This window comes from Strix uralensis, chromosome 3 (genome assembly GCF_047716275.1).
Source record: "Strix uralensis isolate ZFMK-TIS-50842 chromosome 3, bStrUra1, whole genome shotgun sequence".
In the NCBI taxonomy this organism is placed as follows: Eukaryota; Metazoa; Chordata; class Aves; order Strigiformes; family Strigidae; genus Strix; species Strix uralensis.
In genome coordinates, this window is record NC_133974.1 from 92,551,086 (window position 1) to 92,568,435 (window position 17,350).

Here is a 17,350-nt window from a genome sequence, read left to right on the forward strand (position 1 = left end):
GTTGGCCGAATGATGACGCAGGAGCTGGGTGGCGGCACCATCCGTTCAGGGGGAGGGACATGGCGACGTCGCTCCATAGCTAGCTAATAGAGCTGCCTACCCGCTCGCCCACCCGCACTCCTCCTACCGAGCAAGAGCCGTCCCTTGGCTAATCAGGAGGCGCTTTATAGCGGGGTCGAGGTGACGTCACCCCCCGAGACGGAGCCGGGCAGCCAGTCAGCATTGGCCCTGCAGCGACCAATCACGACGCGCGTTGCAAGCAGCCAATCGGGGGGGCGGTGTCGCTTGTTGTTGTCCCGTGAGGCGGCTGCGCTGTAGGTGTCGGGTGCCGGCCGCCGCCGCCGCCTCGGGAGGGATCCGGGAGGCCCCAGGCCCTGGTGCTCGCTCGGCTCTCGTTGTCCCCAGCGGCCCCGCGGAGGGCGGGGAGATGCAGCCCCCGGGCCCTCAGCAGCCGCCGCTCTACGCGCCCAGCAGCGGGGACTTCACCTTTGTCTCCTCGGCAGACGCCGAAGGTGAGCGCGGGGCCGCGGTTGGTGCCGCTCCCGCTTTCCCGGGAGAGGGGCTCAGCCAGGCCCCGGCGGAGCGGGCGGCTCCCGTGCCGCGGAGGCGAGAGGCGCCTGCCCTGCCTTCCTCCCCCCGCCCCGGGACTGGTGGCGTGGCCGGAGGCGGAGCGGGGTGGCTGAGGTGGCCACGGTGGCCGCTGCCCTCGGGCCGCGACTGCGGGACTCCGCCGCAGCAGGGGGCCGCGAGCGGCGGCGTTACCCGCGGTGCGGTGGGAGCGTCAGAGCCGGCCGTGCTGCGCCGTGCCTCGGGTTCTCTCAGAGCCGTAGCCGAGGTTGTGCCCGGCGGCGGCGGCCTGGCGTAACCGCCGCAAGCGCCGTCACAGAGCGCTCCTCTTCCCCACCTTGCTGGTAGCGCGGCCCGGTGTCTGTTGAAGGCTGTACCCGATGTTCGCATTTGCTGTAATGCTGTGCCGGAGTCTCTGCCGTGTCTCATTTCAGCGCAGTAATGAGGGGGGGAAAAAGGAGACCTGTGTGTCGGTTAGGGTGTGAAGTGTGGCCCGCTGCCTGCCTGCTGCCCGCATAGCTGTGGTGTACCAGCATGCCGTGAAGATCTGCCTTAAGACTATGAAAAGGAACATACAAGAGTGAATGTTGTGCTAACTTATTCTGATGGAGAATGATCTTTTGGGCTCTACCCACTTAAACAGCAAACATTCTACTTTATGTGTATTTAGTTACTGTTGTAATTCCGAATAGGGGTAGGCAATCATGTAAATCCTGACTCGTGCCTCACCCTGGAAAAGAGCTACTGAGTGGAAAAACTACTGTAGAATACCTGTTCTTTGGTGAACTTCCCAGTCCTGACAAGGAATACTAATCGACAGGTACAATCTCAGCTGTGGTTTTTTGTTGGTTTTGTTTGTTCTGTTTTTCTTTTCCACCTTTGCCTGAAAAAGGATCCAAGTAGTTCTGAATAGAAACTCTCAGAATTCACCGTGGAAGTATTTGTTGACCAATGCTGAACCCAATCCACTACAGCCACCTTTCCAGCGGGATCTGTTGAATTAGACTTGGCTCGGTGTTCTCTGTGAACACAAGCAAAGTGTGATCTGTCTGCGAAGTGCTGCATAGTCCTGTCCTAACAAAAACATAAACAGCTTGATATTTTTAAATTAAAATACTACACACTGCACTCTAATTTCTATTTGTTTCCCAAATCTTGATCCATATGAAAAGTAAAAGTATAAGCTGTTTTATTTTCCCGTCTTATTTCCGTGAGAGGTAGGAGCTGTTAGTGAGAAATAATGCTGTAGAGGTGTCCTCAGTTAAGTGTTCTCAGTTAAGTGGACAGATACGGTATAAAGAACAGACTGTTTGGGGAGGTTTTTTGCCTCTTGTACTGCTTGTTCAAAACTGAGAGCAAAGACAGTCTTGAAAGCTGGTTTTCCACAATGCCTGGTTGAAATGAGGCATGTGAGATACCTCAGTTTTGCTTCTGTGGTGTTCTGCCTGAAGGCACCCTGGCTCTCACTCGCAAGCATCAGAACCATCAGTTCTTGGCGGATTCTTCAGCGCTCAGTTGCCCTGCCGTTTATAGAAGAGGAGGTGGTGGACTTCTTTCCTTGGTTTCTGCAGCTTTATGTCCCACCTGAGATGTCTTGCAAAATAGACTTAACATCACGTTAATAGGTTTCATGATAAAAAAGTGTGGTTGTAGGTTTTCACCAACCATTGACTGCTAGAAGGAGTCGTGGTAAATAAGACTTGTGTAGAAGTTTCCCTGTCTCAGGATGGATTGTCAGTGGTCACTGAGAAAGGAGAAATAAATGGCTGGTTGGACTGTTACTTTTGCTTGTTTTGACAGCCACCTTTGTGCACATAGAATAGCAAGGACCTCTCCTTGCAAAGAAGTATTATGTTATAGCATAAACAAATATTTTTAAATGACAAAAGAGTCCCAGTGGTAGTAGAAAACTTTGAGGCTTTCTCTACCTTGATGCCCAGGCATTTAGAATACGTTTTTCTTTTTTCTTCCCTCTGCAAACAGCAGAGGAAGGCTTTACTTGTGTCTGGTGAGAACAGGGTATGTGTGCTGATTCTGACAGGAGCAAAGAGAAATTCCTTCTTTAAGTTACAGTGATCTTTACCAGGATCTTGCGCATATGGTGTTCCAAGAATCAAAGCAATGGATCGTTAACTCTCATGATTATGAAATGGTTGAAAAGTATTTATGGAGAATCTTAAATTTAAGCTTTAGTGGCCTGGCAAGCTGATTTGGGAAGGAGAATTGTGTTAAATTAATTGCGATACTGCGTGATCAGTGAACACTTCAGATATGCCAGCTGAAGACTGTGTAAGATTCTGTCACTGTAAAAATTTTGTTTCTATAAAACTATGTTACATTTTGATAGAAATCTACAGATGTGGCCTGACTTGCCTCTGTATGTGTTTCAGAAATACTTGCTATAGCTAGGTGTTTTGGGAAACTTGTGCCTAGGAGCTTTTCTGTGTGCAGAACACACAACAGTGGAAAGCAAAATAAGATTTTCTTTTGTGAAGTGAAAAGATGTTGGATGAGGGGAAAGGTTTTGTCCCTCAATATATTTGTAATAAGACTTGTACAAAAATTTTACGTGTTTCTGTTTGGATTTTTCCTTTTTAGCAAATAATGGAAATCCGTGATTTCCTAAAAGAATAATTATTCCCCTCTTCTATATTTTTTCTTTATTCAAGTTGCTTTATATATTTTCAGTATATTTCAGAAAATTTTGTATTTTTCATCTGTATATAACTGAATACAATGAGAGAATAAAATTAATATTTATTGGTGACTTTGACATAGCCAGAACATACATAGATTGCTCTTTATGTTTTGTGTAGTACTGTGGCAGAGCAAGATCATAGTATATTGAAGAGAACTCCTTGTGTCTCTTCTTACTGGCTGGAGCCTAAGGGTATCTGATAGTTTTCTTTTTCTAACATTTTCACCTGTATTAAAGGCAGACCACAAATGAAAACACCTACAAATGTTTTCCTTTCATGAAAAACTGGACCTAAAAGCAGAGAATGGTTTTGGCTGAAACAATGCCCCTGTGCAGAAATAGGCTCCAAAACAGGTGTAGTGTGGTCAGCAAAAAAATGGTAAATAATCCACAATTTACAGTATTATGAGACTTTGATTAGTTAACTCCTTTTATGCCTTTAAATACTTAATGATAAACCACGATTTGAAGCCTTTCTGTCATACCAGAACACTTGTGTCATCAAGAGTTACATCTAGAAGCTAAAATTTGGTAATTTGAGACCTAAACCAACAGTTTCTATTGCATTAAAACCAGAAGTACCCTTTCAAATTATGTATCTGTTACAGTATAATTTTATTTTTTAACTTTGAATATGCCATGGTGCTGACCAGCACATGTAGCTTTAGATGTCTGTTGTTTATCTTCCAGCACTTTTGAAATCAAATGGCTTTTGGCAAGACTTAAAAAGATATATCTTTCTCTCCCTTTTTCTCCAAGATCTTAGTGGCTCCATAACAACTCCAGATGTTAAGCTAAATCTTGGAGGAGAATTCATCAAAGAATCTACTGCAACTACATTCCTAAGACAGAGAGGGTATGGCTGGCTTTTGGAAGTGGAAGATGATGACCCGGAAGATAACAAGCCACTCCTGTATGTCATAATTATTTTGGGGTATCTATCTTTATTAGCTGTGTAGGAAAAACAACTTGTAGCCCCTCACACTGTCCCACAGCCTTTTGCTGTCACTAGAATTCTGTTTGACAAATTACTTGACCAATGAGTGTTTTCTGGTGAAGGACTGAAAACATGTTTCTCATTATGGGTTTTATTTTTAGTGTAAAAGAGAGCCTTGTTATTCACTGCAGGGGAGGAAGGAAGGAGGAAGTAAAATCCAATTTTATTAATCTCTATATGTATAAAGCTTTTATGGCTTTTCTGCTCTCAACTGTTGTTCTTGTAATGGTTTAAAAAATTAGATTGTATTATTTCTACCTTTTGCCTGATGTTGCGAGCTTCTTAATGCTGTCAGAGAATCAGAGGCTAAGACAATCCCTTGGAAGGATCCACCTTAAATAAATCTTAAGGAAATTCTGTCAGTTACTCTGAGTAAAAGCATTGTGAATCATGCTTATTACAGTAGGAATGCTAGAAGTAAGGTAGTACAAACTTTATAATCTTTGATGCTATTTTACACTGCAAAGCTAGATTAAAAGTGTGTTAGTGTTGAAAGACAAAAATGTCCTTAAGACTGAAAATCTCTGCATCCCTCCTTCTGTTCACAGAAACGTGGTTGGCTGAAGAAAGTTTGTATTTTAAGTTTACAACATTGTGAGTCAGGCAGGCTGGGTCTTAGTCCTTCTTCTGCACCTAAGCAACTTCATTCTCAGTATCTCAGTGTTTTACTCTGTGAATTAAATATAATGATGCTTTAAAAAAAATGGAGTGAGCAGGAGAGTACTCTGGAGAACTCAGATGAGAGTGCTGGGAGAGAACTGAAGTGTAAAGAGCTTAATAATGAAACTGCTACTTGAAAAGTACATTAAAGTGTGCAGAAGTATCTCCTTGTGTTCTGTAAACCTCTACCTTTTAATTAAGAAACAGAATGGTGTACTGAGGTGACAACATATGAATTCCCTCTTTTGTTTAACTTTTTATACCACAAAACCCAAGTTTGTGATTCAAAGGCAGCTAGGTGTTCTAAGCTGCTGATTGCTGGAAGTGAGGACAACATGCCAGGGAAATTATCAGTTTGTGGCAAACAGGATGAATATAATCACCCTAACAGAGAAGACCTTAATCTGACTGTCACGTACCAGTTTTTATGTAATTCTAATTATTCCCAGGACATGTGCTGTAATGAAGCCTTGCAACCTGAATCCTGCTGAGGATTTAAAGAATAGCAGGCAGCTAAGAGAAGTTCACCAGTGCGGTGCTACTGTGCAATCGTTTGTTCAATAGAGTGAGATTATTTTCTTCTTTCTCAATGGGCAGCCTTACTCCAGACACTTGTTTCCTGTTACAGCTACCCTCACTTCTTAGGTGGGGTGACTGTCAGCTTTGTGCAAAAGACAGTTTATTCACATGAGAAACTGTCAGAAGCCCTAGGAGATGACAAAGAATTTTTTCCAGACAGGAAGTATTTGTGTTACATAGTCTTCAGAGTAAAATACAGGAATGCTCCATCCTGTTCAGATAAATGGAGGAAAATGGATGCTTCTTAGTCTACTCCTTAGATTCAGGGATGTGTTAAAGAACAATTTTTGTTATTTAGTCACAGGTTAGTAATACCAGTTCTGAAATACCTTCAGTAATAGCAATCCTGAAAGTGCCTTGAGAGACTCACTGAGCAGTACTTAATTTTTTTTCTAGAAGAGAAATTGTGGTGGATCCTGTTTTTGTGTTTATTTCTTGCTTTAGCTTTTCTGAGGAGAAAGCCATAAATCAAAGCTTTGTACAAAACTTTCGTAAAGCGCCTTAGGATATGATTCTACATTTTTCTCCATTGTGCTGTTAAATGTAGAGCAGAGAGATATCTGCCAGAAGTCTCTTGCAGCTCTTCGGAGCTCCTCAGTCATGACTGCATAAGGAAGACACTAGCATACAGTTCTGTCTTAAGGTTCCATGCATAAACTTAAAGAAGTGGAATTGCCCATTACTTGGAAACTCTGGTTCCTTCCCATGGTAGGACAGTCAGGGCAAGATGTACCAGTTAAGAGTCTCCTCTACAGAAGAATCTTCTGGTCAATTTGTAGCTGCTTACAGATAGTTTGTAGCAAGGAGTGGAGAAGGCAATTAGAGAAGGTCAAGATCTGTTGATAGAATTTGTTGCTAGTTCAATGTCTTTTATTTATTTTTACCCATATTGGAAACAAACCAGTAATTAAACAATTGGCATAAACTGGTCAGCTGAAAACTACTGTTGTTGAAGCAAATGAAACTCATTGTATTTTAAAAAATTGTTTCTACCTGATGTATTTTGAATGGTTTAGGATTAGTGAATGTAAAGGTATTCTTTCTTGTAGAATTTGAAATAAAATGTTCCATAATAAGTGTGCTCATGGCATATTGCTCAGCACAGGAATATACAGACATCCTACTTTTGTGTATGCATGTCTTCGGCTTTTAAGTAGTTACTATGGTATGCATGTGTCATGTGTTCCTGCATGTCAGAAAATAGATCTACTGTCTTAATGTAGGCTGTCAGGGTATGCTGTGTATGTGTTCTATTCTCAGTCATGTACTTGATTTTTGAACAATTAAACATATCTAACTGTGTCACACCAGTTACTGAGTGTGGGATGCACATATGGTGTTGCTTTGTTGTGGATGAACTGTGCCTTTGCTAGTCACAGCTTCAGAGAGGCTTATGGGTGATGGGAGGCTTGCTCTAGAAGCCTACTGTTTGCCCCTGCACTTACTTTTTTATGCTCTATTTCATTACTGTGGTGTATAGTAATGCTCTCTTGCTTTACACTTTCAGGGAAGAACTTGACATTGATCTAAAGGATATTTACTACAAAATTCGATGCGTGTTGATGCCTATGCCATCTCTTGGGTTTAATAGGCAGGTAGTGAGAGACAATCCAGACTTTTGGGGTCCTCTGGCAGTTGTTCTCTTCTTCTCAATGATTTCTTTATATGGACAATTTAAGGTATGTATGAGCCTTATACCTAAAAAGAAATCTAAACTAAATTTGGGAACATGATTGCTAAGCAATTAGCATTCTTACGTAGGTAGAAAGTCTTTCCTTCACATACTAATGTGGGGCATTTCAGATGGTGTTTTTCAAGTTGATAGGTGGAAAGACAGCAGTAAGAAATGTATTAAATAGCCCACAGATAAATTAATCATGATGAAATGTCAGGTTTGTTTTTATACAGTAAAACAAAGGAAAGATTTGGTTTCTAGAGGAAACAGATTGATACTAATGGCTTTATAGTCATATTAGTGAATCTTTCCATTTTAATCGTGATCTTTTGTTAACGTGTTTTTTATTACTAAAACTTACTGAAGAACATTTGTTTGGATGCCATGAATTTTAATTTCCTGACAAATAAAGCTACTTGTTTAATTCATACTATATCACTGCTGTTATCTGGTATATTTAGTCTTCATTAGTGCCATTTGCTATTTTGTCCTCCCTGCTCAATTACAATCAAGTAACTTTCCTCTGGTCAATAGACTTTTTCCATAATTTCTTTTGAACTCCAGGACGAATAGCTATTTGGAGGCATTGTGCAGATTTAATTGGCCTCCATAAACACCATTAGCTTTTTTCTTTACATTCAGATTGAAATAGAGAAGTGGTATCATTTATAGTCACAATTTGAATGTGAGCTTAGGTGATCCTGCTTCAGAGATCTTTATGACTATACGTGTAGTTAGAGTTGTTTTGAATACAATGTAGTATAGCAGTAAGCCATATGTAAAGTAGCAGAATGGGCTTATACAAAGATTTTTGTGAATGGTGAGATAAAATCTGGGTGGACCACTTAGCTGTCTCCTAGGCAAAGCAAGGACCATTCCTTGATCCCACGACAGATGAACTCCCGTCTGCAGTTTGTACACCTACTGTACGTGAACAGTAGGTCTGATGCTTCTTAGGAACAGAGGATGTACCGTAGTGATGTAAGAGTGCTGTAGATGTGTGAGGAGGGAAAGCGAGTAGCTGGCAACAGGATGACTGACAGCAGCTGGACTAGATGAACTGAATGGTGGGCTGTAAGCTGGAAAGAGATGAGCATTCCTGCACTAAGACTTTAATCTGGTCCTCTGCTTTCCTCCACTGTCTAGAAGAAGGAAGTAGGAGGCCATGTGCTATTTTCACAAATAGCACAAAGCCGGTACATTGTCTTTTTTTTTTTTTTTTAAAGTGGTGCTGTGATTTTTATCTGTTTATCCCCTACTTGATTCTTCCGGGAATCTGGAACCTTTAATTAAGCAAAATATTGATTACTAACTTAATTTTTAAGTTCAGTCATTGTACATTTGGAAATACGGAGACCGGACTGATGTTGTTTTCTTCTAAAGTATGTCAAAAGGGAGAGCTTCACTTCTAATCCTCCCCGTGGCTCAAACTCCAAGAGTAGCTAAGTTACTCTGAAGGTTGTGTTAATCTGGAGAATGATTTTAAGATTTCTTCTTCAGTTTAAGAGTAGAGCAGTGAAAGAAGCAAGAAAACATAATGACACTATCTCAGGAGTCTGGGGCTGTTTATTAAGTTGTAATCATCACTGAGTTCTACTGAAAGTTAAAGTCCCATGTCTTCTGAGCATTCTCGTTTTGAGTAAAGAATCAAGTGGCATTTTTATGGATGAAAGAAGCAGAATTCCAATCCCTTGTTGGGCCAACTTCTAAAAACTGTCTGACCCCCCAGTTTGTAATAGGCAGGATGTGAAGACATTTAGCTAGGGCAGTCCTAGCTTTGGTTTTAACTAAACTCTTCCTAGTCTTCTACAATATTACAATACTTGCAAAACACATTGCATGTGCTTTCCATGTGCACCAAAATTACCATTAATGTGATTCTGTAAATGTAACCTCTGAATTTTATTCTCAAGTTGAATTGTGATACTAAGTAAAACTATTCTTGCCACAATTTGGAATTCAGTTTTGCATAATAAATTCCTTGACTCCCATGAAAGTTATTAATAGAAATGAGTTTTTCTTTCTCACAATGAAAATTATTAATAAAAATGAATTGTTCTTTATCTCTTAAGGTTGTTTCTTGGATTATAACTATTTGGATATTTGGATCCTTGACAATTTTCTTACTGGCCAGGGTTCTTGGAGGAGAAGTAAGTACCTGTATGCAAAAAGGACGTAGAGGGAGGTAATGTAGTCTCTTGGTATGTTTTTCAGTAGTAGCTGAGTTTCCTTGGTGCTTGGCTTTGGTCTTTGTAGCCAACTAAGAATGGATGCAGTTGGTATGTGTAATGTCTACATTTCAGGTTCTTGGCCTCCAAATCTAAAATACAGAGGTGGTCAGCTAATCTTTCTATGCTGTGGATGGCATGTTGGATGTGATAATCTGGAAATTTGTACTTGAATCCCAGACATTCTAACAGGTGCCTGTGATTCAGAACTGAAGTCCATCCTTGAGTGCTTTCAGTTTTTTGGTCACTGAGCTAAATGGGATCCTTTCTCCTCCTTTGCACTGCTCTTGCACTGCTCTCTATTTAATTTTTTTTTTTTTTTTTTTTAAATGGGGCTAACAGCAGTTGCATAATGCCCTTGTGGGTAGAGCAGCTACCAGGGTTTGTTTTCATCCCTGGTCTGATGCAGTTCAAACCTATTAAAGGATGACAGTCAGTGCATGTTCTTCAGCTGCAAAGCCAATTGAAGTTCTGGCCTACATCCCTCCCTCCAGCTGCTTGCACCAGCAGGGTTGGAATAGCTGTCTGAGCTGTTTACAAATTGAGTCACTAAGAGATTCAGGTGTAAACAACAAAAAATGACTTACAGCAGAGGCCCACAGACAGCTACAATGGACAGTCAGGAGGGTAGAAACTTCTTAAAATGGCTCTGCAGCATAAAATGCATTGAACTGTGTCGTGAAGAACTAAATATTCAGCGATACTTGATTTTTATGTTTATTATGAATCTTGCATTAATGATGAACTCATGCTGCATACTTCCTACATTATTTACACTCTAATTTTTTTACATTTTCCTTTTATCATAATTGCTAGAGTCTTCTTGTGTGAACATTGTTTTGAAAGCAAAAGCTTTTAGAAATGTGATCATATGGTATTTCTGCGAACCAGCATAATCCAGATACCCTTAAATCAATCTGTTTTGTGGCTCAAAATGTGAAATTATCAGAATGTATAAACTGGGGAAAAAGTATAGGTCTGAACAATTCACTGTGAAGGATCAGTGGCTACAGAGATTGCTTGCAAGATGGTCACTTGTCTTGGAACTATTTTTCCTGTTAAATCCAAAAAGCCCACCTGGGCCTAGGAATGTTTCAAACAGTAGTAGGGGAGAATCAGACCCTTTAATGCGCATGAAGCTGAACACAGTTACGGAAATACTTTGAACAAATCTGTTTAAGATATTCATAATAAATTTAAACTGGAAATCAGAAGACTTCTGTGCCTTAGAGGGATCAGGTTCTAGGTCTTCCACTGATGCCAGGAGCATTCATGTATATTATTTATGTATAATGGATATGAGTATGTTAATGCAGAAAATTAATCTTTGCTGCTTGTGACAGCCAGGACTACAGCTGATGACTGAGAGGTCTGTTCTAGTTCTGTGCTCCTAGGTATCGTATGTACACTCCATGGAGAGTGGCAGTTGAGAACCACTTAAGGCAGAACATGAAAATGTGAGGGGTGAAATTATATATTTTAACCTGTGTAAATACTTCCCTTGAAAGTAATAAAATTGTCATTTACAGTGTTTAAAAAAAAAAAAAGACAACATGTTTCTAAGAGAACTGAATGATTAATTACAAAATTATAGGGGGTAGCATACAAAACTAATTTTCATCCTAGCAAGCTTCCTTTAGCTGAAATGTCATGAATATCTAACTCATTATTACTGCTATTCATACTGTTAAAACAAGATCAAATTGCATTTGGTGACAAAGATTGAGTACTACAAAGCTTTTTTTATGTTCTTGAAAATTTCAGGTTGCTTATGGCCAAGTTCTTGGTGTGATAGGATATTCCCTACTTCCCCTCATTGTCATAGCACCTGTACTTTTGGTGGTTGGATCATTTGAAGTTGTTTCTACCCTAATAAAAGTAAGTTCAGTATCATCTATTGAGAATTGTTTACAGTTATTTTTAAGTCACTTTCCTAACACTTCAAGTATTAATCTCTTCAGGACAACATAACGATGTGTCAAAATATTGAGAACTACAGTGTGAGCTCTGTGATCCTTTTGGTTAGCATGGTGGACATGACTGCTAAACGAATTCTGTTTTAAATGCTTCTTTTGAGTACTTAGGGATATACAGTGCCGTTGCTATAACAACACCTGGTGTTATCAGGTTAGCTTCTGTGTAAGTATTTCACTGTGCTATAATAGTTGCATTAAAAATAAATAGGATTATCATTTTGAGAAGAGGATGCATAATTAAACCTCAAAATGAAGAATCTGAAAATAAGCTGTCCTATCCCTTCCCCCATCATCCAGTTTATTTTTAGTTACTGCAGCATGAATATGACGTTAGTCATTGTTCTGAGACCTTCCCATAGTGGTAGCAGTATAAAGCTCTCGATAGCCTTTGCAGAGAAGGTAAGTCTTGTTCTGGTTTTACAGATGTGGAATATAAGGCACAAAGCAAGAATAATTTGCCTGATACCACCTGCTGTTGGACACCTTTTATGAAGCTAGCAACGTTCCCTGATAGATCCCAGAACTACATAACATTCTTGAACACTTCCAGTTCTGCTTAAAACCCTTTTAGGTAGCCTTTGAAGTTATTGCTGAACTTTTGGAAAGGTTGACTGAGAAAATTCTGTTACTAGCGAAGCTGTATGCTTTTTGAGTTCTTCTTCTGTTGATTTGATTGATTTTTCTGTCCTTTTAGCTTGCTGGTAAACAGTATAATTGAAGTAAAACTAGAGTGTATGATAACAAAATTGCTGTGTTTGTGATTTGATAACTTGCCATTACTATTAAGTGATAGAGTCAGAAAGCAAATCATTAACTTCCCAGTTAACTAATATATAACTTGAAAATAAATATATGTTAATGAAACCTCAGTTACTTGATTACTACTGACAGTCTTACATTAACTTCAGGGTGAATCTGTGCAAGGTTCTTACCTTTGTATCATTAGTGTAAAAATGCAGGATGAGCCCCATGTGGCCAAAACTACTTATGCTGTGACAAGTACTACTACTTACAGCTTGAGTGAGAGCTCTGTGCTTGGGGAAATCTTTCACAGTCCTGAAGTTGGGAAACTTACAGTGAAATAATGTCATTCCAGTCAGTTTTTTTCCAGTTGCAATCAGAAAAGTAAACTATTCTAGTAATGCACCTCAATTGTTTTAATTGCTGCTATTTTCCTAATGTATTTTAGGGAATTTAGTCCTGATCTTGATGGTCCTTGTCCACCTCTACAGTCCTGGGTTAGGCAGCAAAAACAGAAGTATGCAATCATGTGCAGGTTTTTTTGGTGGTTGGTTTTTTTTGATGAGTTTTTTGTTTGGTGGTTGGTTTGGTTTGTTTTTTTTTTTCAACAACAGTTGAATGAGCCCCATAATCCCTCAAGGGGCTTCTCTGACAGAACTGTGGAAGAAGTTCTTTGGTAGGGTCCTATTATGTCTGCCCTCTTTTGTTTCATGTTTTGCAGAAGATTACAGTGTTTTTACATGCCACTCAGTTTTGAGTATTTTTCTTTTTTTATTAATATTCAAGGTGCTGCTAGAGGATAATAATATCTGATTACTTTTTGCTATAACCTTGTTAGTTTGAGGTTTGAGTCGAGTTCACTGACCTCTTATTTTTTTTTTAAAGTAGGCATGCTAACTTCATACAACATAGTGGATATTCATAGGTAATGTTATTTTCTACCAGTCTCTTAAACTGGTTCTTTCTTAACTTAGTAAGCAATATAGTTTTTAATACAGATTGTATTTTGGCAGGCTTCTCACTGTACCTGAAAGGAATAGGAATATGAGGTTCAGTTACCTTGAGGTGGGGGCACCATAATTAAAGTTTGAGAGCCAGATGAATCCTGAAATAAAAAATGGTAATTTAACTCTCTGGTATATATTGTAGGAGGAAGAGTCAAGTATATCAACTCTTTTGCTTAAAGAAAGGGAGGGGTTAATAGTTGGGGACAGCCAAGGTAGAAAGAAAATTTATTAATCCAGTGAAGCTTCAAATTATCAGTGCATGTAAGCGGCTTGCTTTGTGGTATCTATATGTCTTACATAAGAGAAAACTTACTGTAGATCCTTAGCTGCTCACTTGAGTAAAAATGTCTCAAATGAAAATAACATGCCTATTTGTTAAATATTTCTCTAAACTTAAATGAAAAGGCATAGTATTTTGTGTGTGTGTGTGTAGTTCTTCCTGCAAAATTATTTTTTGGGGGGTTTCTTTTTAATTATATTGAGAGAAGAACCGATTTTTATCTTGGTATTTGGAGAGATTTTCTTGTGGTGTCAGCTAAGACTGTTGTTCTTCTTTTTCAGTTGTTTGGAGTCTTTTGGGCTGCATACAGTGCTGCATCATTACTAGTTGGAGAAGAATTCAAGACCAAGAAACCCCTTCTAATTTATCCAATCTTTTTATTATACATTTATTTTCTGTCCTTGTACACTGGGGTGTGATCTAGTGCAAGATGTGGCCAGAAACTGTATTTTATTCACTTGCAGACTGATAATGCATAAGATTAAGGAGGCTGGAGATAATACAAGTGACTGTTTTGTATCCAGTTGTCAAGATGTTTTAAGATCGAAGAGCATATTTGTGTATATTATTTAATGAAGCAATTGTAGCTATATAGATTTGTATCAAAGTTCTAGGTTTGTTTAAGACTCTTCAGATTTTAATGAACAAAATAAAAGAACCTTGTGTTTTATAAGAAAGTGTAGCAAAACCACAACTCAATACCTGTGCCAAAAGCACTAGGACCAGATTACTATATTCGAGGAGAAAAATGAGAAGTTAACTGTAACAGTCTCAAAGTGCAATTTTTCTTTTGAGCTTAAACACAGCTGGCTTTTTTGGCACAGCAAATTCTGTAGATAAAATATATTTATGAAACAGTCCTGATTGTTCACAGAATAGTGTGTATAATCAAGATGTGAAGATACTACTTTTAATTTAGTGCCTCAATTACTTTGATTTGGCTATTGAGTTTTTATAAATTCCAATTTGTTTTCAAAACATGTATATACTGTGTATTTTGTATCTATGGCTTGTGTGTAGCGTAAATACTCCTTGGTTAAGGATGTATATTGAGTTTTTAAAAATTGAAGATACAAGTATTTGAAGTCTTCATTTACTATCTCTGACCAAAGGAGCAAGATATTTACTGCGCGACATAATTAATTAAAATGCATAGAGAATCAAATTATTTTACTTAAAAGTATAAATTTACAGAGAAACGGGTGAACACCTTTCTCAACTGTAGTGCTGGCTTAATGTTGGAGAAAAAAGATCTATCAAATTTGTGTGATCTTTAAACAATGTTATTTTATGATGACAAAATAAAAATAATGCTTCCCTAACTATGTTTTACAACATCTTGCTCTGTCTTGCTTTTAATAGCATGGTATTTAACACGCATCCATTTTTTCCCCCCAGTACTATTAATCCCTCGTAAAGAGAAATAAAAAAGGTTTGTAAGGCCAGGTTCTCCCTCCACTAAATAAGGCAGAATCACAGCCTTAGTAACAATTACAGTCTTGCTAATTTTGACTATCCAAGGATTATGTAATAACGTGATGACATGTTAAATATTTCCTGTGTACTGTGTTGATTGCTTATGTAATGCTCCTTATGGTAATGTTTCTTCACAAGGGAAGTCCACTGAAGTTCACGTTGCATGGTACTAACTTAGGCATTTGCAATCTTCAGTATTTAGTATTGCCAAATAGACCTTAAGTTTCTTGACATTTTTTCTTTTGGTGACAGGAAAAAATGTATTCCCCATGTTCGGTTGTTTGGGGTTTTTTTTGATGCTGTATATAAAAAACCATGACAAGGTTATAGCAAGAGCTGTCTTTGATCCCCAATGGACATATTTCCTTACCAGAACTGTAGTTTTTCAGCTTTTTAGACTGTGTTATTTGCCATTTTGGTAACTTATTTTTATGAATCATTACTGATGCAAAATACATATTTAAATTCAAACTCAACCACAAACCTTTAGCTTATTCAGTCTGCTTTTCTGGCTGATTCTTGTGTTGGTTTTAAACAGAACTACTTAGAGTTGATGCTGGATATAAATTGTAATGTAATACTCTAGCTTGTAATACATTAAAGGAGAAAAACTAGTAGAGTGATCAACTTTTCCCATAATTTTTGACTTCTGCAGAAGTTCTGGTGGAATTACTGCAGTCGTACTAAACCAATTATACCAGCAGCTTATAGTTCTTGTCTGCAAGTGTTTTGTGAGCATTCGTACCACATTCTAAAAAAAAAAAAAAATACGCAAGTTAGTGTATTAAAAAAAGCATGTTAGCTTTGGAATCTTGCATGATAATCTGGTCTTCTCTCTTCTTTCATGACTTACATTTGTTTTTTAACAGGAATATCCAACTAGTATTAGAAGACTCAACCCAGACCCTGTGAATACATGTTTAACTGACATCACCACAAACATGAAGGGCGAGGACACATGTAGGTTACTAGGCTGTCAGAGAGTTTTAGGCTTAGTTTCTTTTTGCATAGCTGTTCATTAGATGTCCATAATGGATCCTGTGCATCTGAAATGACTATGAATATTCAAAGGATGCAAGAATGTTCTGTTTAATCTCCAAATACCTTAATTTCCTCTTTACTAATGTTCTGTGAAATTTATAGTTGCAATTTTAACTGTTCCTTTCCACAGACTTGGCACATGTGTAATATGCAATGTAGATATGCACTTAACATAGTACAGATTTTGTACACAATTGCAGATTTGCACCTTTTAATCTTAGTAACTCTAGGGTCACCTTTTGCATATGCTGTGCAAGAAATATGTACAAACAGCTCTCAAATGGTTCTGATAGTTTGTAATAACTTTGCATTCAACAAACTCATATTTTTAGATGAGGTATGTGTGTAAATACAAGATGTATTTTATAAAAAAATTTTGAATTAAACTTGTTTACAGAATGTATGAAGCTCATTTATATTTACTGAATTAAGACACATCTATATTCCTATACATGTAATCAGTCTCAAGCTTTGAGGATATAAAGAAGCTTTTGTGATAATACATACACTTCTGTCAAACTGGAAACTTAGAGCATGTCCACCTACCAAAAATACCCTTTCCAAGATGCAACACCTCATCTCAAGATAGAGATATGGGTATCATACCTTAGTGAGACAGGCTTTTGGGATGATCTGTATAGAGCAACTAGATGTGTACATGGCTTTCTCTACCCATCAGACATACTCTGTTGTTTATCATAAAAATTATACCTACTTGAAAAGTATGTGAAATCAGTTGCTTTGAGGTAGAGACAACATACAGCTGGAGATCTGCTTTAAGTTTTGTTGCTACTCTTACTGGTCTTTAATGTTTTGCTTGAAGCAGTGAAGCAAGCTTAAAGGCTGCTTATTTTGCTCTCAGGACAATTTTGATAAGCCTGGGTGCCATGCATAACCTTTTGGGTTTGTTTTGTTCTTTGTATTCTTTACACAGACACTGTATTTCTTTAATTTCCCTCCTACGGCAGCCTGTGCTAATTTTGGTCCTCCTCATAAAAATACTCTTCTGTAGGAAACTTCTTGTTATATTTTAGACCATCAGTAGCCTAAAAGCTTTCTCAAGTATTTTAGTGGAACAGGTCACTTAGGTAAAATAATGCGTCCAGGTAGGCTTAGCTACAAGCTGCATTGGTATTCCAGTGGTGAAAAGGGAAAATCTCAACAAAATACAGAAGGTTTTACTTTGCTTGTATCGTTTTGGAAGCATGGTGAACATTGCTTCAGAACAAAATGCTTTTCGGGACAATGACTCCATCCATAGGGGTTTTTTGGGGAAAAAATCAGCCTGGAACCATTGTATCTATTTAGACACGGATACTCACGCCCCTCCTCCCCGTAACAATCGCGCTCACACGAAGAGGCAGAAGCCCCCTCCCCACCCCGCCGGCGGCCAGGGCACCCTTCTCAAGGACCGAGTTTATTCCC

General features: G+C 38.7%; 1 protein-coding gene across 5 annotated transcripts; it reads left to right on the plus strand.

The window, feature by feature from the left end:
* The first annotated feature begins 207 nt into the window (after nucleotides 1-207).
* YIPF4 (Yip1 domain family member 4) lies at nucleotides 208-16,328 on the plus strand. 5 transcript variants are annotated; one of them, XR_012628227.1, is made up of 8 exons: nucleotides 208-512; nucleotides 4,025-4,178; nucleotides 7,009-7,180; nucleotides 9,249-9,326; nucleotides 11,169-11,282; nucleotides 11,804-11,951; nucleotides 13,271-13,389; nucleotides 13,690-16,328. XR_012628227.1 is itself a non-coding variant. In XM_074863353.1 (7 exons), exons 1-6 carry the CDS (start codon nucleotides 428-430, stop codon nucleotides 13,007-13,009), a joined length of 606 nt encoding a protein of 201 aa, XP_074719454.1. In that variant the 5' UTR covers nucleotides 218-427; the 3' UTR covers nucleotides 13,010-13,046; nucleotides 13,690-13,825. The 5 variants fall into 5 exon arrangements, 2 of the variants coding, with proteins under 2 accessions (XP_074719454.1, XP_074719453.1); XR_012628228.1 differs by lacking the exon at nucleotides 13,271-13,389 and having other exon boundaries at nucleotides 13,690-13,777; XR_012628229.1 differs by lacking the exons at nucleotides 11,804-11,951; nucleotides 13,271-13,389 and adding an exon at nucleotides 13,135-13,241 and having other exon boundaries at nucleotides 216-512; nucleotides 13,690-13,805.
* The last annotated feature ends 1,022 nt before the right edge of the window (nucleotides 16,329-17,350 follow it).

Bases quoted from the DNA above. Each gene is read 5' to 3' on its own strand.
- YIPF4 (XM_074863352.1), top strand. From the start codon at position 428: ATGCAGCCCCCGGGCCCTCAGCAGCCGCCGCTCTACGCGCCCAGCAGC. The intron at 4,179-7,008 runs GTATGTCATAAT...TTACACTTTCAG, and splicing joins GAAGATAACAAGCCACTCCT to GGAAGAACTTGACATTGATC. The intron at 11,283-13,689 runs GTAAGTTCAGTA...CTTCTTTTTCAG, and splicing joins TTGTTTCTACCCTAATAAAA to TTGTTTGGAGTCTTTTGGGC.